The sequence below is a fragment of the Acomys minous genome (genome assembly GCF_964271855.1).
Source record: "Acomys minous genome assembly, chromosome: 16".
Taxonomy (NCBI): Eukaryota; Metazoa; Chordata; class Mammalia; order Rodentia; family Muridae; genus Acomys; species Acomys minous.
In genome coordinates this window covers 62,844,576-62,871,137 of record NC_140498.1, presented here as the reverse complement: position 1 = coordinate 62,871,137, position 26,562 = coordinate 62,844,576, and the positions used below count along the sequence as shown (strand labels likewise).

General features: G+C 55.4%; 5 protein-coding genes across 8 annotated transcripts in view; 1 reads left to right on the top strand and 4 right to left on the bottom strand.

Moving 5' to 3' along the window:
* The first annotated feature begins 386 nt into the window (after nt 1-386).
* On the top strand, nt 387-2,364 carry CTXN1 (cortexin 1). Its single transcript, XM_084764533.1, has 2 exons — nt 387-601; nt 1,009-2,364. Exon 2 carries the CDS (start codon nt 1,027-1,029, stop codon nt 1,273-1,275), a length of 249 nt encoding a protein of 82 aa, XP_084620659.1. The 5' UTR covers nt 387-601; nt 1,009-1,026; the 3' UTR covers nt 1,276-2,364.
* A 1,248-nt stretch (nt 2,365-3,612) lies between these two features.
* Nucleotides 3,613-7,377, bottom strand: SNAPC2 (small nuclear RNA activating complex polypeptide 2; the record flags this gene model as incomplete). 3 transcript variants are annotated; one of them, XM_084761068.1, is made up of 5 exons in its annotated part: nt 3,613-4,355; nt 4,437-4,815; nt 5,224-5,292; nt 5,433-5,552; nt 7,195-7,377. In XM_084761068.1, 5 exons carry the CDS (start codon nt 7,375-7,377, stop codon nt 4,024-4,026), a joined length of 1,083 nt encoding a protein of 360 aa, XP_084617194.1. In that variant the 3' UTR covers nt 3,613-4,023. The 3 variants fall into 3 exon arrangements, with proteins under 3 accessions (XP_084617194.1, XP_084617195.1, XP_084617196.1); XM_084761069.1 differs by lacking the exon at nt 7,195-7,377 and adding an exon at nt 6,856-7,060; XM_084761070.1 differs by lacking the exon at nt 7,195-7,377 and adding an exon at nt 6,868-7,060.
* Nucleotides 7,378-7,814: 437 nt separating this feature from the next.
* Nucleotides 7,815-14,608, bottom strand: TGFBR3L (transforming growth factor beta receptor 3 like; the record flags this gene model as incomplete). The annotated part of the gene is made up of 7 exons (XM_084763662.1): nt 7,815-9,621; nt 9,846-10,007; nt 10,109-10,223; nt 10,718-11,038; nt 11,124-11,414; nt 13,313-13,404; nt 14,518-14,608. 7 exons carry the CDS (start codon nt 14,606-14,608, stop codon nt 9,554-9,556), a joined length of 1,140 nt encoding a protein of 379 aa, XP_084619788.1. The 3' UTR covers nt 7,815-9,553.
* MAP2K7 (mitogen-activated protein kinase kinase 7) lies at nt 12,565-21,623 on the bottom strand. Of its 2 annotated transcripts, XM_084761046.1 has the most exons (12): nt 21,381-21,623; nt 19,689-19,736; nt 17,019-17,160; nt 16,855-16,921; nt 16,625-16,738; nt 16,411-16,530; nt 16,148-16,255; nt 15,878-16,057; nt 15,707-15,787; nt 15,479-15,621; nt 14,888-14,933; nt 12,565-14,781 (listed from the first exon to the last, which is right to left on the bottom strand). In XM_084761046.1, the coding sequence occupies exons 1-12, from the start codon at nt 21,502-21,504 to the stop codon at nt 14,647-14,649; spliced, it is 1,308 nt and encodes a 435-aa protein (XP_084617172.1). In that variant the 5' UTR covers nt 21,505-21,623; the 3' UTR covers nt 12,565-14,646. The 2 variants fall into 2 exon arrangements, with proteins under 2 accessions (XP_084617172.1, XP_084617173.1); XM_084761047.1 differs by lacking the exon at nt 19,689-19,736 and having other exon boundaries at nt 21,381-21,622.
* Nucleotides 21,624-23,047: 1,424 nt separating this feature from the next.
* Nucleotides 23,048-26,562, bottom strand: part of LRRC8E (leucine rich repeat containing 8 VRAC subunit E) — a 14,710-nt gene continuing 11,195 nt past the window's right edge. Inside the window, exon 3 of the mRNA XM_084761087.1 lies at nt 23,048-26,521. Coding sequence (XP_084617213.1) covers nt 24,272-26,521 — 2,250 coding nt within the window. The 3' untranslated portion in view covers nt 23,048-24,271. The remainder of the gene's footprint in view (nt 26,522-26,562) is intronic.

Here is a 26,562-nt window from a genome sequence, read left to right as displayed (position 1 = left end):
AACTATATCAGCTGTCCGGAGGAGGGCGGGGCGGGGGGGTGGTGGTTCTCCGTTGAACTGGGGGTTCCCTGAGACTGAGCAGCTTAAACATTAGTGGGTGATGTTTGGGGGCCTCAGGATCCTCCAGAAACAGGCTTGGGGTGAGGGGTTTGCAGGGAAGAATGGGGATATAGACACTGAGGTCAGGGTGAGGCTTCCGTGGTGGAGGCTCGCAACTGCCCACGTGCTGGAGAGGTTCTGGGTGCCCCAGGAGAAGGAAGCTGGGGCTGTCTGGGCAGGCGCTCGTGGTGGGAAGGTCTAGTCTCTTGGTAGGCAGGCCGGGGCGGGGTCACAAACCCAGGCACTTCTCCCAGCTCAGCCTCCACCCCTCGCGGCCCCGCCCCCGTCGCCATGGGAACAGTCGCGGCGGCCCGGCTGGTGCGCGACTCTCCTTCCTCCCTCGGTCTCCACAGCTCCAGGGGCGGATGGGGTGGGCTGAGCTGGGGCTGCTACAGCCTCCGCCACTACCTCCGCCACCGGGGAAGACCAGAGCGGAGCAGCGCACGGGTACCGGGAGAGAGAGAGGGGCTGCAGGGCGGCCGGTCCCTGTCTAGGACCAAGGGTGAGGGGGGCGCGCTGTGGCTGGGGAGGCGGCTACGGTGGGGGAGGGGGGTCTTGGGCCTTGGAGAACAAAGGGAGCGGGGCGGGGACCAGTTCAAACAGTGCAGCTCGGGTCCCTGTCCCAGCGCGTTCGCACCTGTTGTGCGCGGGCTGGGTGGATCTAAGCTGCCCCGTCCCGGCTCTCAGCGACCCCACCTGGGCACACCGCTAGAGTTGGGTCCCCGCGTGGCTGTGGTGGAGGAGCGCACAGGCGGGGCATGGGCGTAGCCCGGAGACAACAGCACGGACTGGGAAGATGCTGCGGGATAGATACAGCAAAGGGGTGACTCCAGAAAGGGTGGCTGGAGGTGCAGGGAGAGCGCAGCCTCATCCCCGCGGACCCCGGGGTGGGCACCCCTCTTTCCGCAGGGCGCGGCGATGTGAGCTATGAGCGCGGCGTGGACACTGTCACCGGAGCCGCTGCCGCCATCGACGGGGCCTCCGGTGGGCGCGGGGCTGGACGTCGAGCAACGCACGGTGTTCGCCTTCGTGCTCTGCCTGCTCGTGGTGTTGGTTCTGTTGATGGTGCGCTGTGTGCGAATACTGCTAGACCCCTACAGCCGCATGCCCGCCTCGTCCTGGACCGACCACAAGGAGGCGCTCGAACGCGGGCAGTTCGACTATGCGTTGGTGTGAGAGGGCACCGAGTCCCTGGCGGGTCCGCCGAGGGTCAGCCTGGTGGAGGGGTGCGACCAGCCTGGACTGCGCTCAGGATTATGCCCCAGCTATCCTAGCTCAGAGTTAAGAGCGTTCAGAGAAGTCCAGTTCTTACCCCCATTTAACCACCCATCTTCCTTCCTGGCCAGGCCAGAACCCCACCTGGTGCCTTTATCTGCCCTGTCCCCGTCTCTCTGCACACTCATCACTGCTGATCCCTCAACACTGAATCCCTAGTGAGCAAATCATCCCGCACCAACCCCAGCCTTCCCCAGCTACCAGGCATGAGTGTTACATCCTTTCCTGGGAGTGCGGACTCCTCTATCCCCTATTTCTTTCCCCTTGTTATGGTCGACATTGCCAATTTCAACACACTCCCTGAGTTTTGTCCCTGACAGGCAGGCTCTCTTCGGCTCACAATGGACGCTGCCTACCTATAACGCACCGTACAGCCTGCCCCAGAGACAGACCCCGAAACCCCACCATGGCGGCTGCTTGTGTCGAGAATGCCTGGCACTTTATGTGCCAAGCAGGCTCATCCCCCTTCCCAGACCCGGCCCCAGCACAGGTTAGAGTGCCTTTCCTTTGCCCCACCTCCCTCACCTCCCCCATCCCCCACACCCTCCCCTTGCCTTTCACCCCTCCCTGCTTCTGACTGATGGAGATGATAATAAAAAGCTATTATTGAGCGCTTACTGCATGCCAAGCAGATTGCTGAGTTAGCCGGTCCTGTTCTTAGGCTGTTTACTTCTGGGGTTTTTTTTTTTTAGAAAGAGCCAAGGCCCTGTTAGGATCTACAGGCCCGGGGACTGAAGCCCACGTTGCTAAAATGACTTGCCCCAAGCCATTGAGCTGGAATTAGAACCCGGATCTTCTTTTGTCTTTTAACTGCTGCCTAGGCCTGCAGATGCCCAATTTCATACACAACCTTTCAGTCGCTTTGAAAGTGGAGGCTAGGGGTTGGGGATTTAGCTCAGTGGTAGAGCGCTTGCCTAGCAAGCGCAAGGCCCTGGGTTCGGTCCTCAGCTCTGGAAAAAAAAAAAAAAAAAAAGACAAAATAACAGAAAGTGGAGGCTAGCAGCCATCTCCGTCCCCTGAGCTCATGGCATAGTTGAGACACTCCCACACATACACACTCTTCTTTTCCCCTTGGCCACAGAGCCACAGGGAACTACGAAGAGCAAACATGGGGTACTTTCAGCTAGCCTAGAGATTATTTTTCGGAAACCCACACCTGCAGCCCCCAGGCTCCTAAGCCTGGTCCCTCCTGTCCCCATCATCCTCAAGTGTCTCAGAACCCGTGGGCTTGGCTTTTGTGGGGCTGCAACCATGGAGTGGGCTGGCTAGGTTCCACAATCTGCCTTGGGAGATGAGTTGAGCGCCTCGGGGAGCCGTGTGCAGTGTGTGTGTGGGGGAGAATCGAGCCTTTCTAAAAAAGGAAAGCCGTGCGAAGGCACAGCTCAGGGAAGAGAAATTTTACTCTCAGAAAGCTCGTTTAGGCCTGGGGGAGGGTGCTCATGTGGGAAGGCACCTGGTTCCCCAAAGAGACCCAGCGACCTAGGTGGGTGGAGCCTGTCGTGAGGAGGCCTCCAGTGCAAAGGGGAGTGTGAGGTCTTGGGGCTCAGCTCCAACTCCAGCACTTCTGCAACCCACACTATCCTATAGACCCTCTGCTTCTGCCTCCCTCCTCCCTTGATTTCTAGGGCTAGGTGAAGCTCCAAGACCATTTCCAGGGACGCTCTTCTTCCTCTAGCCCTCTGCTAGTCCGTCCCCCCCCCCCCCCCCCCGGGAATCCTTTCCCCAGAACCAGGGCTTTTGCTCCTTCAGTCGAGCTGGCCACGCTGTCTGCCAGCTTCAGTCGTCTGTCAATAGATCATTACGCTGCTCTAAAAATTTGCCTCTAACACTTGTCCCCCCATAAAACCAGCCCACTTTTCCTCCTCTTCCCACATTTATCAAAGAGCCGCCTCTGCATGGTCACCCAGGAGCTCCTTATGCCAAACTAAGGTCGCTCTAGATAACAGCTCTTTAAAATTATTGAATGTTTGTGTGAGTGCATGACGTGGGTCTACAGGCATGTGTATATACGGTCAGACAACTTTCAGGAATTGGTTTTCTTCAGCTTTACGTGAGTTCAAGGAATTAATCTTAGGTTGCCAGACTGCATGCAAACACTTTACCCTTGGAGCTATCTCACCAGCCCAGGCACCAGCTTTTACCAGGGACGCCTCTTCCCTGGTGTCTCAATCCAGCTCCCAAAGTGCATCATTTCGGGGCCCTCACTCCCATATTTATGTCATGGGGAAAAGAGTGTAGTTAGCTAGTAAGGTGACAGCTTTATTAAGGGTGACAGGCACGCCCCAGGAAGGAGTGAAGAAAACTGTACAGTGGTCAGCTGATGTGGGGGAGGTGTGCTGGGGAAACACAGACACATAAAAGGCATGGTGGTGTAGGTGATACCCATGGCAGAGAACAAGGCACGGCCGGGCAGAAAGTTCCAGGCCCCATCTGCCTGTGCGGGAATTCTGCCTGTGTGCAGAGTCCTGTAGCTCTCCATTCATTACAACTGGGTTTCCCTGAGGCCACTGGAGTATGCTGCATCTGAAAGGCTTAGCCTGTGGCAGGACACCATGTCAGAAGTCCACCGTCATCCTCCTGGCCACCCAGTACCAGCGGGGCTGGACTGAAGTTCAGGCAGAAATCAGCATATCTGGTCTGCTGTATTCCTCACCCCGAAGGGCTGGGCACCTGGCCCAAGAGCTCCAGGGGTACCAGGAACGGGTTCAGTGGGCAGATCCCAACTGTCTGCCAGGCTGGCCTTGGTTGTATGGGCTCAGGAGCTTGAGGGCTGGGATTGGCTTGGTCAGGCTTCTCTGGCCCCTTGGAGCCAGTCCCTCCATCTTCAGTCCCAGGCCTGGGGCTCTTCTGCCCAGGGAGAGAGGTCTGGGGGGCCGTCAGTTGAGTATATGTTTTGGTCATATGTTCCACCAAGGCTGTGCAAGGCAGGTGAGTCAGCTCCTCTGGGAGTGACATTAGCAGGTCAAGGACCACAGCTGACTCTGATGGAAAGGAGAAGAGTGAGAGAGAAGGTTTGAAAACCCCACAGCCCTACAGCCCCGCTCCTCCCTACCCGCTCTTACCAGCTGCTGTGAGCTCAGGGCCATGGGCGCCTCTGGAGGAGAAGGACAGGTACTTGTAAATCTTCTCAAAGTCCACAGTGAAGTCTCTCCCTGTGGAGGGGCCAGCCAGGGACTTAGTTGGGGCATCGGGGTCAGGGACAGTGACCTCTGAGGCAAGGCCAGAGGTCTCAGGGTTGGTACCAGAGGCCTTAGGGTCAGGGACAGAGGCCTCGGGAGTGGGGTCAGCGGTCACAGGGCCAGGCCCAGAGGCTTCAGGGCCAGGATCCTTCTGCCCTCCTGGGTTGCTCAAGAACAGCAGTGGCTTCCCGCAGGCCTTCGTGTGCTTGCCTGGCTTGGAGTGCACGAGGCTGAGAGGTTCTGCAGCCGCGATGGTGAGCACCTAACAGGGAAGAGGCGTCAGGAAGGAAAGGGGCAAGTCTTTCATCTTCCATTGCCCTCTTAGGCCTAGAATGAGCCCCCCACTTCTACACATGGACCGAACCCTTCTTCCCATTCTGAAGGGGACTCAGCGATGGCCTTAGCTGCTTTGTCTCAAGTGTCAGTGCCTGGCTGGAGTCACCGATTTGGCAAAAGGAAAGGCCCAGAATCCAGGTCTACATTTTTCTTTTCTTTTTGGATAGGGCAGGAGAAACCTGAACTCATTAACAATTCTCTGCTCCTTCAAATTTGGAGATTATATTCAACACCACTGCCTGACTCAACCCAGTGGCTTTCTAGCCCTGGGCCACACCCACCCTTGTGCCCTGTGGTAAATATACCCTTTGACCTGCTAAGAAAATGTGTGTACCTGGGAGAAGGCTGCAGTCAGGGCTTCCTCCAGTGGGCCTGTAAGTTTCTCAGCAAGATCCGTCCATACCTGGGTAAAGCCAATAGTAGGTAGGTGCATGGTCAGTCTAGGGACAGGCCCCCAGGGGTTTCCCAAGCTCCACCCTTCCCAGTATTCCTCTGACCAGGTTATCCTCCCTCCGTCAAGGGCTAGCCTTGGGCAACCCTCACCTCTATGGGGGCTGGAAGCCGTGCTTCGTGACGCTTTGGACCTTCTCTGCTACTTGGATGCACCTTCCTAATGGCCTCTCGAACCACACGGCCTTTGAGCTGCTGGATAAATCGGCAGATCTGGGGAGGAAGACGGGCTTTCTGTGAGCTCAAAAATAAGAGGCAAGACCGGAGTCTACTGCCTTGCTCGGTTCAGAGACTGCTACTGCTCAATCCTGGACGGAGCCCAGTGTTGTGCATTCCCGAAAGTGCTGGGACTCAAGCCAAAGCCCAAGTGTGTGACCAGCTAGCAAATGAAGATGTGAAAAAAGCCAGGTCTGTTTTCGTCCCTTCCTGGGGGCTAGTTTGTTCTTAGAATGAGAACTAATCAATTCTACTCCGTCTCATTTCCTAGACTTCCACTTCATACTCACTTTGGTTCCCCATGCAACTTTACCGTTTTTTGTTATGGTTGGCTTTTTATTTTTTTATTTTTTATTTTTTTTGAGACAGGGTCTCTCTGTGTAGTCCTGGCTGTCCTGGCCTTTTTTTTTTTAAAGATGTATTTATTATGTATACAATGTTTCTGCCAGAAGAGGATGCCAGATCTCATGATAGATGGTCATGAGCCACACCATGTGGTTGCTGGGAACTGAACTCAGGACCTCTGGAAAAACAGCCAGTGCTCTTAACCTCTGAAGCCATCTCTCCAGGCCCCTGTCCTAGGCTTTATAGACCAGGCTGTCCTCGAACTCACAGAGATCCGCCTGCCTGTGCCTCTGCCTCTGCTGGGATTAAAGGCATGCGCTACCATGCCCCGCTCAACAGGGTTTCTCTGTGTAGCCTTGGCTGTCCTAGATTTACTCTGCAGACCAGGCTGGCCTCAAACTCACAAGAGACTCACCTGCCTCTGCCTCCTTGAGTGCTGGGATTACAGCCATGCGCCACCACACCCGGCTTAGTTGATTTATTTTTGAGACAGGGTCTCTACAAAGCTCTTGCTGTCCTGTAACTATGTAGACCAGGCTAGCCTTTATTTTTATTTTTGATTTTTACTATGCCCCCGCCATAAGGTTTCTCTCTGTAGCCCTGGCTGTCTTGGACTCGCTCTGTAAACTAGGACGGCCTCGAACTCTCAGTGATCCACCTGCGTCTGCCTCCCCGAGGGGCTGGGATTAAAGAAGTCCCTACCATAACCAGAGCCAGGCTAGCCTTGAACTCAAAGACGTTCACCTGTGCCAGGATCCCAAGTGCTGGGATTAAGGGTGTATGATCACCACACTTGGCTACCAACTCCACCTAAATCCAGTCCCCAGCCTCACTTCCACTGACCTCCACTCGGCTCTCTCTCAGCCCTCTGACTTCTCCAGCCTCCTAACTCTCCACAACCTTCCCCACAGACTCACCCCACCCCAGTGGTCACGGCCCACCCCCCAAGACTTACCCACTCACGTACCACCTCTTTCATGCTCCACTTCCTTTACCCTTTATTCACATACAGACCCACAGTCGGGTCGCTTGCTATGGCTGCCCGGCTACTAAACTTCCGCCAACGCCCCCAACCCTCACACCAAGGCCTCTTCCTAAACTTCATTGTCGTCCCGCCCCTAAACAGTCAAGCTCAAGCGCCACCACAACTCCACCCCAAGTTCCACCCACGTCCCCGCCCTGAGCTCCACCTTGCAGTCCCCGCTGGGGCATCAACCCCCCCCCCACTCCCCCGCCCCGAAGCTCCACCCACGCCCCCACCCCCCACCCCCACCCCCCAGCTCCGGGATGCCACCTCGGTCTCACTGCGGCCTCGCAGCTCCTTGGCAAGCTCCGCGGCGTCAGGCTCCGGCTCGCCCCGCCGAGCCTCAAGGAGTCTCAGCAGATGCCGCATCTCGCGGGGACTCCATGCTGTGGGGCCGGTAACCTCACCTACGTAGCGGGCTGGGACCTTCCGCCGTCGCTGCGGTGGCTTCATGCCCGAACTGTAAAAGAGCTCTTTTTTTCTGCTGGCTCGCGGCTACGGAGGCTGAAAAGGTCTGAAAAAAGCACTACGCGGAAGACGGAGCAGATGGGGGCGTGGCTTACGTTTGCCCGCGGAGGGATGGCTCTAGAGGAGTGACAGAGACTGAGGCGGGCGGAGGGGCCAGCGAGTTTTATCTGCGTTTTATGTTACTCATTACCTGGAGCCAAAACTTTTTTTTTTTTTTCCGAGATAGGGTTTCTCATATAGTCCTGGCTGCCCTGGACTCGCTTTGTAGACCAGGCTGGCCTCGAACTCACAGAGATCTGCCTGCCTCTGCGTCTAACCTTAGACCTATGTTCCTAAACCAACTCATGAAACCCATACTCTGAGCTTTGCCTTTCGTAGAGAAGTGGGCAGTTGCACTAAAAAAACAAGCAAACAAACAAAAAACCCTGGGCTTGTCATTTGTGAGGCAGGGTCTCTCTATGTAGCCCTGGCGACTGGCCTGGATCTTGATATGTAGACCAGGCTGGCCTCGAACTGACGAAGGTCCTCCCGAATGCCGGGTTTAAAGGCGAGCGCCTCCACATCTCGCTCACTTGTTCTTGCAGAAGACAGAAGTTTGTTTCCCAGCACAGACATGGTTGCTCACAACCTCTTCCTAAGTCCCCAGGCACCTGACACACTTCCGGTGCACATACATACACGCAGGGAGAACACTCACGCACATACATCCAAACAAACAAACTCGGGCTTGCCAGGGGTGGTGATCACTGACCAATCCCAGCTTTTTGGGAGGCTGAGACAGGAAGATCATTGTGTTCCAGGCTAGCCTGGATTACATAGAGCCTGGCTCGAAAGAAAAAAAAAAAAAAAAAACCTGGGTTGGTTGGGGGTAAGACAGCCCTGGAGACTTTGGGGGAAGGCGATTTAGAATTGCCAAGCCACAATTTCCTCATTGGTGGACTAAGCCTGGAAATTCCTTGATTGTTTACGCAAAGAGGAGGGGAGACTTCCGGTAGGCAGGGGTTCGAGAGGCCCAATAGACACCTGCGGAAAGGTAAGATCTGGGCATGGGAGTAAAGAGCGAAGAAGATCCAGTTTGGGGAAGAGCAAAGGGGAAGGTGAGCTGGTATTGGAGGGGAGGAAGAAAGCAGGGCTTAATTTTAACTTGAGCTGGCCAGGTTGGGTGGTGTCATTTTCTGTTTCCTGCAAATGCCCCGCCCCCCCCCCCCCCCCCCGCTCTCCCAGTGCATATTCATGGGAGTTGGAGTTCCACTCCCCAATCTGAGTCTTGCCAGACACGAATCTCCCCAGGTGTCGGTCCCAAGGCATAGCCTGGAGCCTCCTCTTCCTGCGCCCCCAGCACCCCGCGTTTGCAAGCACAGTGACTCCACTACAAGTTCGCAGGTCAGCACTTTATTTTGAATCAGGTGAGTGAGGGCGGAAGGGGGGGGTGGAGTGGGGAGACCCACAGGAACCCCCCCCCCCCCCGCCCCCGATCTGCATCCATGGCTGGATGCATCTCAGGACCTCCCTGGGTCGTGCCATCTCTAGACAGAGGATGGCAGAGGCTCAGAACGGGGGAACACTACTCAGGTCACATTTTCCCAGCAGGCATCGGCTTCCTCCATCAATCTGTGTACCAGGTGTGAGAACAGGACCTGTGTAAATCCCTAACTCTTACCTAATGTCTGTTCAAGTCTTTAAGAACCCCTTTCTTCACCGCTGGCGACCCTATCCCCAACTTTAACTTCCAGTTCTACCTTTGGCAACTTACTTTAACCTCATTTTTAAAAACAAACAAACAGCCAGGCGTGGTGGCGCACGCCTTTAATCCCAGCATTCAGGAGGCAGAGGCAGGCGGATCGCTGTGAGTTCGAGGCCAGCCTGGACTACAAAGTGAGTCTAGGACAGCCAAGGCTACACAGAGAAACCCTGTCTCGAAAAACCAAAATAAATAAATAAATAAATAAATATAAAAAATAAAAACAAACAAACAACCTCTAATGGATACTATGAAAAGTATCCACCCGAATGTTGTTCAAAAGACGATTAAATGAATATACAAGTTACTTGGAGCCCCAGATGTAAACTCAAGGAAGGATCCTTAACACCACCACCACCACCACTACCACCCCCTTATTCTATCTCTTGTTTTAGCTCTTCATACCCGGTACTTACCTGTCTACTGGGGCCTCTGGAGCTGGGGGCCACTGGGCGAAGCTCCAGGAGGCTGGCGGTTGGTTGGGGGTGCTGAAAGAAGCAGCTAGCTAGAGTGAGGGTTGCCTGTGCCCAGCGCCAGGGTAAGTGCGCCCCCTGGTGGGAGTTGCTGCAACGCTGAGGGCTAGATCCTGGAGACTGGTTGAGGATATGGGGCACGTGGTGGGGGGTGGGGGGGGCGGTAGGTTACTCCGTCTGGACTTGTGGAAATAGGTGTCGGGGTTGGGGGTGGGGTGGGGTGGTGCAGAAGTCGGTACCTGAATGAGCGCAGACGAGACCGAGCCCAGCGGCCAGTGCAGCACCCATCGCGAATGCAGCCACCACCAACGCCACCACTGGTGCGGGCTCCAGGGCGGCGGCGGCGGCTGGAGCTGGTGGCTCCGGGCGCACCGCCCTGCCTGGGAGGCTCTTGGATGGCCCTATTGGGGAGGGGTGTGTGTGTGTGTGTGTGTGCAAGGCTGAGCCTAGGCCTTGGACCTGTTTTCCCCCATACCGTTTCCAGGGACGCTTGTGAGCTTACTAGGGGACGGACGAGGTACTATGACCACGATGGGCTGTGTCAGCGTGTGCAGGTAGGGGCTGTCAGTACCAAGGCTCATGCTGCCGCCGGCACATGCCTCATCGTGAGGCAGACACTGGATTCGGAAGAAAGAAACCAGATGTCAGTGCTTTTGTTGATTCTGGATCTCCTCTCCCATGGCTCTTAAGATGGACTTAATTAAGCTTCCAGCTTTCCATTAGAGCTAGGAGGTCACAGCAGGACTCCTGGGCCGAACCCCTAAACATAGAAACGGTTTTAGCCCTAGATCAACCCATATGTAAGCCTCTGGGTCTCAAGTGAGGCCGGCAAATCAGATCTGCAGAGGTTTGGACGTGTCAGTTTCCCACATCTAGTCCTCCAGCCCTGAAAGGACTTCAGATTCCCACCCAAGGACCCTAGATCCTTTGCAGAAAGTTGTGTGTTTCTCATCTGCTCTGAGTCCTGCAGAGCACCACGAGAAGAGGAGTATCTCTGTACCCAGTACCCGTCCTGAGCTGGAAGCATGCTGCCTACGAGGTCCCCTCAGGGGCCAGAGACACTTGCGTCTAGCTACAGAGAACCAGATTACTACTGCTTCTGTGAGCGCACCCACAATGGCCCTGGTGAGGTCAAAGGCACTGGTATCTGGCCAACAGCTCGGTGGCGGTGACTGCGACGGCGGCGGCAGCGGCTTATCTGGCAGTGCAAGAACTGCACGGAGGCGTTGAATACAGGGCGCAGGCGGAAGCTGAAGCGAGCGACGCCAGCAGCATCCGGGTGTGGAGGTGGCGAGACGCTGACAGAGGCGTCAGCCGGGCAGCCCCCACGTAGCAGCACCAGAGCAGGCCCCAGGGCCGGGCGTGAGGAAGGCGTTACGGAGCAGCGGTGCAGAGCCAGACCCCATCTCGGCGAAGGACGAGCCAGTGCCGCCTGAGGGATCAAGGCACCATCAAGGTCGACTGGTCCCCATCTGTCCCTATCCCCACCCACCCCACTGTGTCTCAGGCGCCCGCACCTGCACAAACACATGGCTGTCCGCAGGAACCTCCAGCGGCCCTGCGCGGCGAAGGAACGCGTCCTCTGTATCTGATAACTCCAGGCTGAAAAGGGGTCTGCGCAGCCAGTGGCTAGGCGCCCCAGGGAACGGAGGTGCTGAAACAGAGCACAGAGCAAGGGCGCAATTCCCCCAGTGGAGGGCCTCGACCTCCAGCCGTTGTCTCGCTTGGAAAAGGGATGCATTACAGGTGGTCTCTTTACCAGCGCTGAGACGAGTGCCAAATTCCCTCCAAGTTGCTACTATGTAACCCTAGTGGCATCACAGCCCAGTAGCCGCAGCTCACACAAAACCGTGCTCCTTCATTTTCCAACCTCTTTTGCCACTTGCAGAGTAGGCAACGGGATATGGGGATACTACACAGGGCTGAAGAGCTCCTGTGATGGTGGTCAGCCAGGCGAGATGAAGTCAAGGTTCTTTGCCTTGCCCAGGTGGCTCTTAAGTCTTAGAATCTAAAAGATCCAGTGTGACCTACTGGCCACACTAAAGAGAGGTAGGTGCTAGCATCTGTTGCAGTTAGGAGGGCACACCACACCCTTCCAGCCCCTCCCCCCCCCAGAGGGCAGAGCCTCAGTCCAGACAGGCAACTGGACTAGTAATTTCTGTTCAAAAGAGATCCAAGTGCCCAGAGACAGCACCAACAGATGAGTTTGGATGGTCTCTTATTTTGTTTACCCAGGCCTGTGTGCGCGACGCACGCACACACGCACGCACGACCTATACAGGCAAATGACTGTAGGTGGCAGTTAGCTGGTGGTCTTCTCAAGAATCATGTGCACACCTTGCCCCATTCCCATAGCCTTTGCCACCAACTGGTTATTGAAAACTTTGAGGAAACTGACTAGAGGGAAAAGGATGGCACCACTTCCCCACCCCAAACACACAGGTACAAAACCAAGTTGGGAAGAGACAATAGGTAAGTGGGGCACAACGCCCCACCCCCAGTGCCAGCCTTTACATACCAAGCAGTGCACTGTAGGCAGTGGAGGTCCCAAGGAGCAGGGCCAGGAGCAGGAATGGGGTCCCCACCATGGTGGCCTGGTACTCCAGGCCAGCAGCAGAGACCTGGTCGGGCTGTACCCAGCCAGCCCTCTAAGTGTGGGTTGCCAGCCCTGGCCTTGGTGAAGCTGCCACCCTGGGAAGCAGGGAGCGGGGGCGGAGGACGGAGGGGCTGACATCAGAGACCATGCTCAAGGCCTACCTGGATAAGGACTTCTGTGATGTGCTGAAATTGCTAGGTAAGAGTGGCCCCTCACAAAGCTGCTGACACCCTAAGTCACTCCAAAAACTTCCTGGCCTGCTTGTTTCCCACGTATGCAGTCTTTAACCACTTACTAAAAGCCCTCCTCCCGGCCCCTTCCCACAGCTCTGTCAACTCTGCCAGGCTTAGGACACCACACTCGGAGAAGAAAAGGGAAGGGTTTTATTCTCAAGCGTCTAAGGATTTACAAACGAGGGCATTTTATTTTAAAAAGGGAGAGGACAACACTGGTGACCTGAGGAGTCCCGTAGGCCAGAGGGTGGGACCAGGCCACTCCAGGTCCCTACCTCCCTATACACACTCTGCCTGGGCCAGAGGGATGGCTGGTGACAGAGGGAAGGACTTGGGAGAGACTCCTCCAGGTTCCCACTTAACACTGGAGGGCAGTGGACGAAAACAGACAGACAGACAGACACAGACACACACAGAAAATAAAGTTAAATAAAAATAAAACCATGCGGCCTAGCCTTAGGCCTGTGCTGGCCCTGGGACCAGCCATGTGAGCTAAGCACACAGGGAGGCTGCCCATGCTGCGGCTAGCCTCCGAATTTTAACAGTGGGGCCAGGCTTGCTATTCTACTCCTACATCACTCCACCTCCCCAACACGGGGGATAAGGAGCTCGGTGCCCTGCCCCAGGCAGAGAAGACTTCAGTTACAATTTAAACATGCGGCGTTGTGTGAGTAGGGTGAAGATGAGTCAATAGATAGTTAAGAGCCACAGTATGACCTAAGTCTATGGTTGCATCAGCTAAGTCCAGCAAGGTTTCTCAACTTTGGTGCTGGTTTTTGTTTGTGGTTTTATAGTTTTAAAATTTGTTGTTTTGTTCTGTTATATTGTTCTCTTGTCAACTTGATTTGCATGCATCACCAACAAAAAGAAAACATACCCCACCCCGTCCTGGCCGTTGCAGGAAATGGGACAGCCGCCTGGCCTGGTCCAGGCCACAAGTTGGATTGGAGGAGGTCAGCTCTAGGTGAGCTAAGGGATGCTCAGAGGCATTATGGGAGTAAGTCACTTCACATACCAATACCCTGGCCTCCCCTGCACATAAACCTGTCCACTTTGTCCCTGACACACATGCTCGGACCTCCACAGCTACTCCTGCCACTCTCCAACCCTGACTTCTTCGGAACCCCTTCTTCTGCCCGTGGGCCTCACTCCTGTCACCGACTCCCTCCAGTTCCCTCCCTGCTACCTGCGCTTCTCTTCCGCACCCCTCACACACCTTCCCTGAAGGCCATCTGTGTGGCTGAGTCCCCTTGGTCTCCCTTTGCACCACCTGAGGTCTTTCACTGAACCCCGAACTGTATAACCAGTCCCCAGTCCCATGTGAGGATCCACCAGTTGAGCCTGGTCTCTCGTAGGCCAGAACTGACAAAGAGCAGCAAGCAGTCCAAACCCCAAAGCCTGAGGGCAGTGGAGGAGAGGGGGCCCACCACAAGCAGCTAAACATTACTTTGGTAAAAGTTTCTGAAGGTACTGACACACCCCATGAGGACAAGCCCCTCCCCCCCACACCCCACCAAGTACAATAAAATACAATAAACTCCAAAAAGGACCCCCTGAGATCAAAGAGAGAGACAGACAGACACAGAGACAGCAACCGGTTTGGCTGCAGTCACAATGCCCACAAAGTCATCCTGGGGCAAAGACTTGAGGAGGCCTGGGTGGACCTGGGGCTTCCACTAAAGGGTAGGTGTGGCTGGGCCCAGGCTTAGGCTAGGACAGAGGCAAAGGAGGCTGGGAAGGAGAGAAGGAAACAAGGAAGGGACAGAGGAAGAGAGAGAGGGGACAGAAGGAAAGATGGAGAGCAATCATGTGTGAGGGAAGGTGGAGGGGACAGACACTGGGAGTTTGGAGGAGAGGGACAAGGGGCTTTCTCTCAGCCCCTGGGGACCACCCCAGTCCAGAGGTTACGATTGAATAAATAGCGAGTCTGCTCATGGCCTGCTGTCTTCCGTTCACAGTGTCTGTCGGGGTGGGGTTGGGGTCGCACAGCTGGCTGACCCGAGTGGGAAGGACTAGGAACCAGCATGCTCTTCTGTCCACAGCTGGTAGGTAGGGAGCCAGAGGTGGATTGGTACCCCCTACTCTCTGTCCTCAGCCCTCGGCAGCCGTCCAGGTCCCAGGTCCCCTGATGGCAGCTGGGTTGGCCAGGTGGGACAGGGGGGCCTGTGGCCATGCCCCTGGGCCCCTCTGGGGCTGGCCGCTGCCACGAGGCTACCTGAAGAAGGGCAGGTGGTGTTGGCTCAGGACTCCACTAGTCCTTGGAGACTCGGTCTTTGCCATGACGTCCTTGAACCAGGAGGCGACATCCACCTCGAGTGTCTCATAGTGCTTGATGAAGCTGTGTTCCTGTAGGCCCAAGAGTTGGCGTAGGATGAGGAGTCAGCCCTCCTGGTCCTGCAACTGAGGCCAGGAGGGCTCCACCCATGGTGGGAACTGGGGGCGGGGTACTCACAAGTAGCTTATTATACTTTGGTCTCTTCCTGTGATCTTTAGTAAGGCTGGACAAAGAACAGGGAGAAAAAAAAGAAACGAACAGTCAGGGAGGGGAAACCTGCCTGTGCCTGGATGCGCCTGTGCTCAGGCCCTCCCCAGAGAAAAAGGGGTCTTCCAGGTGAGCAAGCAGCAGCTGCTCACAGCCAGGCTCCACTAGACTGGGGATCCACAAAGTCTCCTGGCCCAGGGTAGCATAGTGAAGACCCAGGTGAGGAGTTGGAACCAGTGTGTGAGGTTCACAAGAGAAAGTTAAGACTCAAGGGTGGTCTTCCTGCACAGCCTCCATAGAAAAGGCCCACAGCCACTATGCCAGACAACCACAGGGCCAGTTGTCGCCTTAGGCCAGGCCAAACAAACCCAGAAAGTAATTCCCAGGGCTCTAGCTTTAGCTCCCGTGTACAGCCTCCAGCCACAGGCCTACCTAAAGCTGTGCCCGCCTCATTCCTTCCCCTAATGCCCCCCTCCCACAGCAGCATGAAGACACCTGGCATTCCAGAACCTTCCAGAGTAGAGAGGTAGCAGCAAGGACAGGCAGTGTGGGAGTGCTCACCAGTCTTTGACAAATGACTGGAAGTCCCCCGAGAAGCCCATGTGACCAGGCAGGAGCGGGGGCTCTTCCTGCAGGACTTTGGTGAGGACCTCGAAGTCCGTCTTGCAGTTCTTGTAGGGAAATTGTCCCGTTGCCAACTCCACCTAGGAGGGTGACAAGCATTGCTGGAACAGCAGGTAAGAGATCCTGGCCCTCCCACCAAGCCACACAACAGGAGCCCCAACTCACCAATGAGATGCCCAGGCTCCAAACATCAGCTCGGATGTCATAGTCAGGCTTGGTGGGGTCTGGAGGGTCGATGCGCTCAGGCTGCAGGGCGGGAGAGGAGGAGGAGGATATACCCTGAGGGTAGGAACAGCCCACCCAGTCCCCCATCAGACCCAGCAGGGCACCACTCACAGCCATATAGGCAGCACAGCCAGCACTCCGTGTCTTGGCCTTGGAGTCAACAAGGCGGCCACTGATGCCAAAGTCACAGAGCTTGATCTGGCCCCGCTCATCTAGCAGGATGTTGGAGGGTTTGACGTCACGATGGATGACACCATGCTTCTCCTTCAGATAGTACAGTGCTTTCACGATCTGTAGGACAGACGGGTCCAGGCACCTGTCATGGGGGACAGAAGCTAGGGGCACCCACCTAGCCACACAAGCCCAGACTCAGCTGCTCACCGCCACAGTCATCTTGCCCAGGATGCGCTCTGGAATGGGACCCTGCATTCGTTTCTTCAGCTTCTCTGCACATGTGCCCATGAGCTCCATGGCAATGAAGACGTCCGTCTGTAGGAGGGTGGCATACAGGGCTTGGGGCAGCCATGCTTTCCTCCCTACCCTAGCCGCACTATGGATCCTGGGGACATGTAGGACCCTATAGGGGCAGAGGATACCCTGAGACTTTACCAGAAGGGGCTTGGCCCCTCAGGCAGGGTGCTCACGTTGGTGATGAAGGTGCCAAAACACTGAACAATGTAGGGGCAGTCATGGCTCTTGAGTACCACGTCCAGGTCCATCAGGATGCGCTTATTCTCTTCCTTGTTTCCCGAGCGCCGCATTTGCTGCAAGGAGGGACAGCCAGGAGGGGAGCTTCAAGTGCTGGGCAGGCTGCAAGGGCACAGGATACATCCTGGAACTGGGGTGTGGAAGGCTCACCTTGACAGCAATGATGTGGCCTGTCTTCCGGAAGCGCATCTTCCACACCTGACCACAGGTACCGCTGCCCATCTCGCCCAGGTTTTCCAAGTCATTGATTTCTGCCTGGTAACGCTGGGAGGAGAGCAAGGTAGCTGGAGGGTCCCCAGAGCCTCTGCTCCTGTCACCCACCACCTCTAGCCTGCCAGGGTCACAGCTCCCAGGGTGCCGAGCTATGGGGGAGGTAGTACCTGGCCCCCGATGGTCAGGTACCCTGTTTGCTTCATGATCTCCTGCAGCTTCTGGTCAATCTCGATGCTGAAGGGACAAAAGAACCAAGAGCTGGTAACGCGGGTCCCAGGGACATCACCCGTCTCCCTGGGCCGGCCCTGCTCCACCAGCGGCTTAGGCTTACCTCTCCATACTGCGGGGTGTGGAGAAGGTTGGCGGCAGGCCCAGCATGTGGCGGGGCCGGGTTGGGGGTGTAGGGTGCTGTGGGGAGCTCTCTGAGGATGGTGAGCGGCTGCCCCCGTCATTCGCCAGTGGGAGCTGCAGGGCTGGGGAGTTAAAAACCAGGGGCATGAAAGGAGTTAGCATCTGGCTGGTCACGAAGAGGTTGGGGTCCTCATTCTGCTCTTTCTGGTGTCCCCTCAGGCACGCTGAAACAGCCCTCTGCTCTGCTGGCTGGGGCCTTCCTCCCTACCCCTGGGGCACCTTCAGGGTACTACTGCCGGCCCCTCTGATCTGAAAGGAGATGGGCTGGGCTGGTGGGAGAGGGGTGGTCCAAGAGGCTGAGGATTTATCCTCAAGTGCATATGGTAGAAAAGTGGGGGGGGGGGACTCTGTGGCAGGGGACTTCTCTGGCATGTCTCTTTGCTCTCCCACCAGTGCCAGGAAGCATGCTCAGGGCCACGGTGCTCACACGGGGAACAAGTGAGGACAGAATGACCACCAGGAACCTGGCCTGGCCACCAACCCTGCACAGTGAACGAACAAGAGCTAGTAGCTATGCAACTCTGATTTCAGGCTGTCTTGCCCCAAACTCCACTCGTAGGTCAGGGAGGGCCACCTTCTGGCCAGCTGGCTCATCTGTGTATCTCCAAGCCAGGCCTGCAGAATTGGGGTCAAGGGAGCGGGAACAGAACCCAGGCTAAACCAGAGTTCTTGGGAAAAGAGACTAACAGGGATCTAGGTGGCAAAGCTCTTCCGGAGACTAGCTGGGCTAGGCTGGGCAGGGGGGAGATGCTGGGTCAGGAAGGGGAGCTTGGTACTTCCCAACGGCCTGCATGCGGATGGCTTGGGCATGCTACAGGCAGGCGGCGGGCAGGCAGCAGGCACCCCAGGATGGGTGGGCGGTGTTAGGGTGTGGGAGAACAGGAGAAAGACAGAAAAAGAACCAAGACTTGGGGCCCAGCTGCCCAGAGGAGGTGCTGCAGAGATAGCCAGAGAGAATATGGACGTTTTATGAGTAGGTTTCTTGCAGAGCTAAGCAGGGGGTCTTTGTGGGCTAGTGGCAGGGGCTGTGAGCCCTCTGTAGCTCCTAGAATTATCTGCTCTCCACAAACCTCTCATATTTCAGGGGCCCTAGGGCCCCAGAAGGATTACAGCTGGCTCAGCTCAGGGTATCAGCAACAAGCATCCTTCAAGTATCATTTCCCAGAAGGCCTGGAGCCTGCCACTTCCCAGAACACCTCTCCACACCCTGAACTTTACTACTGCCTCTTCCCACAGTCAACCCAATGGCTTTTGATAACTTGGGCCCAGTGACTAACAGGAAGAGACATATGGACTTTAACTGCTAATATCCACGTCCTTTTTTTAGCCCTGGTGGCTGGGACCCCAGCTGGACCCAGACACGCTAGGAATCGTCCACAGCTCATCTCCGTGGGTACAGATCTCTGGAGCGAGGACCACACCTCTAACTCCTCCACATACTACTTGTCCTTTTATCTACACAGACCACCAAGCACTTTCAGGCTGCCCCAGGCCCAGGGAAAAGGCTGCTGGCTCCACTCTCTGGAGCAGAGATTTCATGGGGGGAGGGGGTACAGTGGAAAAAGGGACCGAGATATACAAGACCCTGAGGACAGAGGTTAGAGGAGTTTAGAGACACACAGCAGGCCTGAGAACACAGTAAGTATAGGACAGGGAGGGAGGGAGGGAGAAGTAAGAGCGAAAGGATGAGAGAAAGCAAGACAAATCATGGGACAGGTGGCCACTTATGAGCCCCTTAGGTGTGCAGGCTACCAGACCAACATGCATATGCTCATGTGCAGACAGACATACACGAACACGCAGAGCTCAGAAAACACACATACCTGTGTGTACACACAAGCTGGAAACACACTACCACCAATAGTCAGCTCTCCTCATCTCTGCCAACATGGTGCTCTTTCTCTTACACGCATGGGACACTGCACACCTAGGCACCAGCATAGCTGAGCTACCCAGTATAGGGGGGTGGGGTGGGGGGTGTTGCATCCTCCAACTTCCTGGGACACTTTTGTTCGAATCCTGTATTCTGCACAGGCTTTCCCTGAGTGACCCCTCTGCAGAGTTCCTCATCCTACTAGATTATTCTAGTGCTCAGTGTCCACTGATAGACTCTATATACCTCAGCCTCAGCTTCATATGACAGGAGCTTTGTCTTTGTTACTTATTGCTGTGTCCCTGGTCCTGAGAGTTGACACAGTAGTACACAAATGACGACACCTATTCACTCCACAGTTGAGACAGACTGAGTAAGAACAGTATACCTACCTCCACCCCTTATTTCTACACACACACACACACACACACACACACACACACGCACACGCACACCCCTAGCAGACTCCCACTTTTTAGGGGAGCCCATTTTGTTCTCTAGGGGTCCCAAACTTAGCTAAAGAAGAAACAGGAAGGCTAGAGGACACAGAGTGCAGCCAAGCTCACCCCGCCACAGTGAAGGGACGGAAGGTAAAAATGAAGAGACAGAAGGAACACACACACACAGAGCCTGGGGTGGGGATGGCGTTCTGCAGCCAGGGCAGCGGTTAGGTCAAAGTGCAGATGTGCAAGCAGCAATGATAAAAAGGGCTGGTACCTGCTCGCTGGGACGGGGCAGGAGCAGGGCTTAGAGTGATCACAATAACTGGATGGGGAAAGGAAGAAAAAAAAAAAAAAGAAAAAAAAAAAAAGAAAAAAGAAAACACCACGATAAATCACAACAGAAACAACTGATTTGTCCAACAGAACAGAAATCAAATCATAATGAAGAGGAGGGGGAGGCACAAGGCACCGCACCGCAGAGATGATGGGGGGGGGGGAGGAAGGGGTGGAGCCGACAGACACAGACACCTGCCAGGGGCTCCCTTGGGGCCTGCCAGCCACCAGCCTTACCAGGTCTCACTCTGCTCTGGGGACAGGCAGCTCTTAGGACACCCAACCCTGTCTCATCCATACTGGGCCAGTAAGGACATCTCTGGAGTTAGGCAGGGACCCTCAAGTCTTGGGCCAGTTTCTGGTCCCAGGCGGATTCCAATGAAAAGCATCCCCGGCTCTGGGTTATCTCCAGGCCCCGGAAGAAACTCCAGAAGAGGGAAGGATGGAAGGAACCCTGAATCCTTCCTCAGGGAGAAGATCAGGCTGTGAAGGTTAGGCCAGCGGGCCAGGAAGTGGAGAGAATTCTCAGCTATGGGAGGCTGCTTTTCCTTTCTTATCAGAGTGACCCCACGAACAATACATACACCCCAAGAATTAAATCACAGAGGATACAAAGAAGGCATTTTGATGGATCAAGAGGGACAGAGGAAGGGAAAGGGTTGGCATGGCACTGATCACAGGGTTGGTGAGAAGGAAGAAAAACCAAATTCCTTCCAGCAAAGACGACTTGGGGACAGGGGATTCAGGGATACAACAAGGATGCTAGCTGTGGTCATGGTGGTGACTAGCTGTTGGTACAGGACCATATGTGAAGGAGGCAGGCCCAAGGATGGGAGAGATAGAAAACAGGTGTGTGTCTGCTGGATGGGGCTAGGTACATTCACACTGGCCACAGGTGTCGGCAGTGCCAGCAGTTACTTGAGCCCATGAGGCAACCACTGCCAGGCTGAGAAATGGCTATGTGTTCCCAGGGGGCCAGACACACTAAAACAGGAACACTGAAGCTAGCTGGTCACAGAGCTTTGAGGTGCCCTTGTAGGTAAGAGGCAGTCAGTTGGCCCCAATGGCAACTTTCCGGGCTTAGAAGAAGAAATCATCAGATAGGGCCAGGGAAGTCAAATGGAAAAAAAAAAATCCTCGATTCAAAGAGGATTAGATGTAGATAAAAGTTAGGTGACCTAGGTGGACAGGTGGGTTTGCATGTATGTGGACCTTCTACTAGGGGAGGGGACCTCTTGACAGTCAACACTGGCTCAAAAGAGACTATCACTGCTGGCAGGGTTGAAAGACTTGGCTGTGATCAAAGTCGCTTCCGGGTCTGGAAGCCTGCTAGGTGCAGGTGACAAGGCTCTGGAGGGCGGACCATAGAGTGAGGGGGACCCAGCTACTAAGCTCCCAGGTCCCAGCGGTGTGAACCTCAGGATCGCGGTATGTACGGGGAGGGGGTCGCCGTGGAGACTGCCCACCCGACTTCCAGGTCACCGTGACCCTCTCCCAGCAAGCTGACAGCGGTAGGGGGTGGAGGGGAGGAGAGCTAGCGCCTCGGAAGCGGGGGCGGGATCTGCTGGGTGGGCGGAGCCTCCCACTGCGCGCCCCGCCCCACCCGCCCCTTCCCCCACGGCGCCGTACTTACTGGGCCTGGGCCGCTGGGGGCTTATTTCTAGGTTGAGGTCGATCCTCCTCCGGGCCTCGCGGTTCTCCTGCTTCAACTTGGCTTCCAAGCGGGACAGCTTTTGCTCTAGGGAGGACGCCGCCATCTTCCCCGCCGCCGCCGCCGCTGCCGCCGCCGCTCACCGCCAGGCCGCCCGTCAGTCCGGGGTAGACAAACACCGCACTGCGCCTGCGCCTGGATGACCCCGCCGAGCCGCCGTCCTGCCCTGCCCAGCCCAGCCCAGCCCAGCCCAGCCCCGCGCGCGCCCGCCGGGTCTCGCGTGCATAGTGCCGCGCGTGCGCACTGTGTCCCAGTGGGGCGGTGACGCCACCTAGAGCTCGAGTCTGGCAGCGTTCGTTTTCAATCTCCCACCGCTACCTCCCGCAGTGCGCATGCGTGAACGTGCCCAGCTTTTTGGAGAGGGGCGTTGTTCGAAAAAAAAAATCACATTTTCAGAAAGCTGAAGGCCGACAGGTAACACGCATGCGTGCAGAAGGGGAGCCCGGCCACGCGCGCGCCCTTACTGCGCACGCTCCCGGCAGTTCCCGGATTCTTCCTTCGTGCTGTGCCTAGCGCTGGCACCCGTGCCCTCCCAGTACAACCGCCCTCATCTTGGGCAGTCCTTTGTTAGGACCTGTTATGCTTAATTGCCGCCTCTACTCTCGCTGTCAACGTGAAACCGCCTCCTTGCAGTAATTAGGCATCCTCGGTAATCCCTTCCCATGTCAGCCAGTCCCTGCAAACAGAGTAGATGGAGGGCTTGGCAGGAGAGAGAATCCAGGGTCGATTAGTTCCTGAACTCGGTGTCAGAATTAAGGTTAAGGCCAGACTTGCTGGCCGTGCCTGCTTGGGACCTTAGGGGGCCCCATCCCTGTCTCTTCACCCTGAGAATCCGGCTTCTGTTCTCTGAAGACAGGTCCTGGGGTTAGATGCCTCTGCCCTGTGCCTCACATCATAGTTTTAAGTAGTTTTAAAGGGTGCTAGGATAAAGTCCCTATCTGTAAATCTGGGTTGCTAAAGAGCGGTCTGCCTGTAGGCTCTTAGGTCCAGGAGGAGGCTTGCATTGTGCAGGGACATTCATCGACTGGCCAAACCCAGGAGCTCAGGATGTGCACGAGTCTGGAAGCAACAGTAAACACTTCGGGAGAGGCCTTGATGACTTAATGGGTGGTGCGTATGTCTACACGCTTGGAGTTAAAAGGATAAAAAAGGGAGGAGAGGAAATTGGATTCTTTCTGTTTTGTTTTTCAAGGCAGGGTTTCTCTTTGTAGGCCTGGTCATCTTGTAACTCTGGAAACCAGGTGGGCCTGGAACTCAAAAGAGATCCACCACCTGCCTCTGCCTCCCGAGTGCTGGGACTGAAGGTGTGTACCACCACCACCCGACTTTTTTTTTTTTTTTTTTAAATTTTGGGAGGGAAGGGATTAGATTCTTTCAGAGAAGGAGAAAAAAATAAAGAAAGAAAAGAGAAAAGAAAGAAAGAAAAAGAAAAACTCCACCCGATTTCTCTTGATTAGACAAGGTTTCTACTTGGTCCTCTTTTGAAGTACCTGGGATGTCTTTCCTCCCAGGACAGCCTGATTTCATAGATACTTGTCATCATTCGGTCCTGGATATAGAAAGCTTAGAATTCATACTGTACAAAAGGGTCAGAATTCTAGTTCTTGTTTATTAAGCCCCCACTGATGTATTCTCCCCTGCTCAGGAAACATTCAGAACAAAACCCCTGCATGTACTAAGGAAAAATAAAAGGCAGCTTCCACCAGCACTCTTTAACTTGGAAGCAGCCAGTCTCAGGAAAGCCATGAATAGCGCTCTAGCGAGGATCTGTGACTTTGTGACTTTGGTTACAAAGTTTCTCCTGAACATTCTCCTGAGGAAACTCGGTGCTTAGCTTCATGGGGCTCCCTAAGGCTCTAGAAATGGGGTTCCATATGGAGACGTTTCAGTGTCCATTCTTTTTTTGAAACAAGCTCTGCTTTGTCTCCCAAGATAGTTTCAACCTTTCAATCCTGCTGCCTCCACCTCCAGGGTATTATATAGGCGCCACTACGTTATATAGGTTCCACAACTCCTGGGTTATGAAGCATTGAGGATGAAACCCAGGGCTTCCTGTATGCTAAGCAGGCACTCTTCCAACTCAATGACTGTCCCAGCCCAGTCCTTCTGTCAACAGTTCTATTATGTAGTCTCAGGACCACCTGAATCAAAAAAAAAAAAATTTACCTGGCATAAATAGCAGGTTCCTGGCCCTCTCCCAAAAATTCTGAGTCAGTATTTCAGGGGTGGGGTGTGGGATGTTTTATTTTCTTCCAGGCTCCCCAGCTGACTTTATTGCATAGCTAACTGTGAGAACCATTGTTCTAAGTACCTGTCTCTGTGGCAAAGGACTTATAAAACAAGGAGTTGGCATTAAAGTTGGAATAAGGAACTTCAGAACCGGACCCTGTGTCCTCTCCTTCGGAGAGAACTCCAAATATATACTGATTTGCTGTGTTGGGGAGGGTTGGAAATCCCATTGGGATGTGTCCTCTCCTCCCTGCCCCCCCCACTCCCTAAAAGGACACTAATTAAGCTGGAATGTACAGAGGAAGGATGGCCAGCCAGCCACAGACACAGGTGTGGTTTGGGTTCAGCATTCTAAGACTGAGTTAATCCTTCCCTATGGAGTTACACCCCAAATTCCACCACCTCCTGCTTCTTCCCCCAAGACAAACCAGTCTTAGAATCTTGTCTGAGCTGCACAAAACCAATGTATCTGGTCTTCCTCCTTCTCCTGCTGCTGGGCCTATTGGATGTCTCCCTTGGAAGACAAAGCTGGGGCAGAGACATCTAAAGGCCTCTGAGTCAACACGCCCCTTCCCTCACCGGTGTCATTCCTCCTCCATCTTCTCCCGCACCTCTGCGGGCAGCCCCTCATAAAGGGTGTCCTCCACCAGCAGCCCCGACTTCTTCAGCCCCTTACAGTCCCCAAGTTCTTCTGGCAGTGCCTCCAACCGGTTGCCCTTGAGCTCGAGGCGGCTAAGGGCGTGGAGGGAGGCCACGTGGGGCGAGAGCTGAGTGAGGTGGTTGTAGCCCAAGAGCAACGTCCGCAGCTTGTGACAGAAGAACAGTTCATCAGGCAGTCCCTCGAGGGCGTTGTAGGAGAGGACCAGGTGCTGGAGGCTCTGCAGGAGACCCAGCTCAGGTGGCAGGGAGCGAAGGCCATTGTGGGACACATCCAGCAGGCGGAGGCCAAAGCACTGGCCCAGCTGCGTGGGCAGAGTCTCCAGCTTGTTGTGACTGAGGTAGAGCTGCTCCAGGCCTCGGAGCTTCCGCACGTGCTCAGGGACATAGGCTATCTGGTTGTGCCACAACCTGAGGGTGACCAGCTTGCGACAGTGCTGGAAACTGAGGATCTCCTCAATAGACCGCAGGTGGTTATCCTTGAGGTCAAGTTCCTGCAGGGCCCCGAGGCTGAAGATCGCATGGGGGATGCGTTCTAGCCCACAGGCCACCAGCTCCAACTCCCGTAGCACCGCTAGCTTCTTGAGGCTGTTGAGGGCAAGCAAACGCGCCCCGTCGTTGTGCAGGCTGAGTCGCTGCAGGTGCCCGGCCACGTCGGTCACACTGGCTGGCACCTTCCCTGCATTGCTACGCAGAGACAGTACCTTGAGCTGCTTAAGCTCCCGGAGGCTCTCAAGGTTGGCGGCCCGAGCCATCTCTGGAGGAAAGAGCCCTTCTAAGTGTAGTTCCTCCAAGCCACGCAGCCCAAACACCCAGAGGGGCACCTCTCTGAGCTCCTCAAATTTGACCCAGATCACCTTCAGGCGATCCCGCAGGAAGATCTGTGAAGAGAAGGGAAGCCTGGCTGGCGAGTGAAGCAAGCTGAGCTCCTGAAGGTTCACAAGCTGGGAGAGCCCTGGCGGGAAGGAGATGTCACAGATGGCCTCCAGCCTGAGCGCTTCCACCTCGCTGAGCTCAAAGACAGTATCGGGCAGTCCCGGGAGCATGCAGAGGGCCAGCTCCAGCCGGCCTCGGGTGTTGCGCTGCAGCTTCTGCCTCAGTTTCTCAGGTGTCCACTCGTGGTTGAGGTTGAGTTGCTTCAGGCGGCTCTCGCTGACTTCGGAGAGGAAGACGGCAAAGCGTTTAGAATAGAGGGAATCGTACTGGTCGATGAGGTGGAGCATGAAGGCAAAGTCGTTTTTGACATCCGGGATGTCATTCATGCCTGTCTCCTCCCGCACGGAGCGGAAGGAGTACTCCTTGAGGGGCCTATGGAAGAGCCAGTAGAGCGTATACAGGCAGGTGATGCCGTAGACACACACGAAGGAGATGTAGCAGAAAGCCAGCTTGGAGAAGAGGTGGGCCTTGGTGTGGTTGCAGCAAAAGCTGGCATACCCTGTCACCTCAGAGGTCTCCACCCTGCAGGCCACCAGAAAGCTGATCTTCTCCACGTAGACCAGGTTGTAAACCAGGATGGCAAAAAACTTACACACTTTGAGCACCGTCTGCCGGATGTACATGGAGTAGAGGATGTCGCCCTCCTCCACGTGCACGCGGAACTTTTTGACCTTCTCAAACAGGGCTTTCGCCTGTTCGCCCTCCTTTTTGTCCAGCAGCGTGACAGCCGGGGGTTCAGTCACCACCTTTTCCGGCTCTACCAGCACTTTCTCCTTTTCGCCTTCGCCCGCCTTTCCCGCCCCTGCTCCTGTTGCAGTGACGGCGGGCACCGCTGCCCGTCCAGCAGCCGGGCCCTTGTGGTTCTCTCCGGACACCTCAGACAAGGCCCGAGTGGTCCATGGGGAATCAAAACACTTGCCCAGGATGGAGATGAAGTGTTCGATTTTGGAGCTGGTGCCGGGGAATTTGAACCAAAAGCTGGTACAGACCATAAAGATGAGGGTGTGAATGACCACCAGGTAGGGGAAGTACTTGGCATACCAGTGCAGGGCCGTCTCATAGCAGAGCTGGTTAATAAAGCCATATTGTTGGAGGTCTAGGTTGTTTTTGAGGCCGCTGAGCTCCCGGAGGCCCCCTATCTGCTCAGAGACGCCCTGAGGCAACAGTTGCTGGCAAGGAGCCTCTGATAAATTCTCCCGGAGTTCATGGCTGGGCAGGCAGATGATCTTGTCCTGTGTCACCTGCAGGTAGGAAGAGAGTGAAGGACAGTGAGGGAACTGGG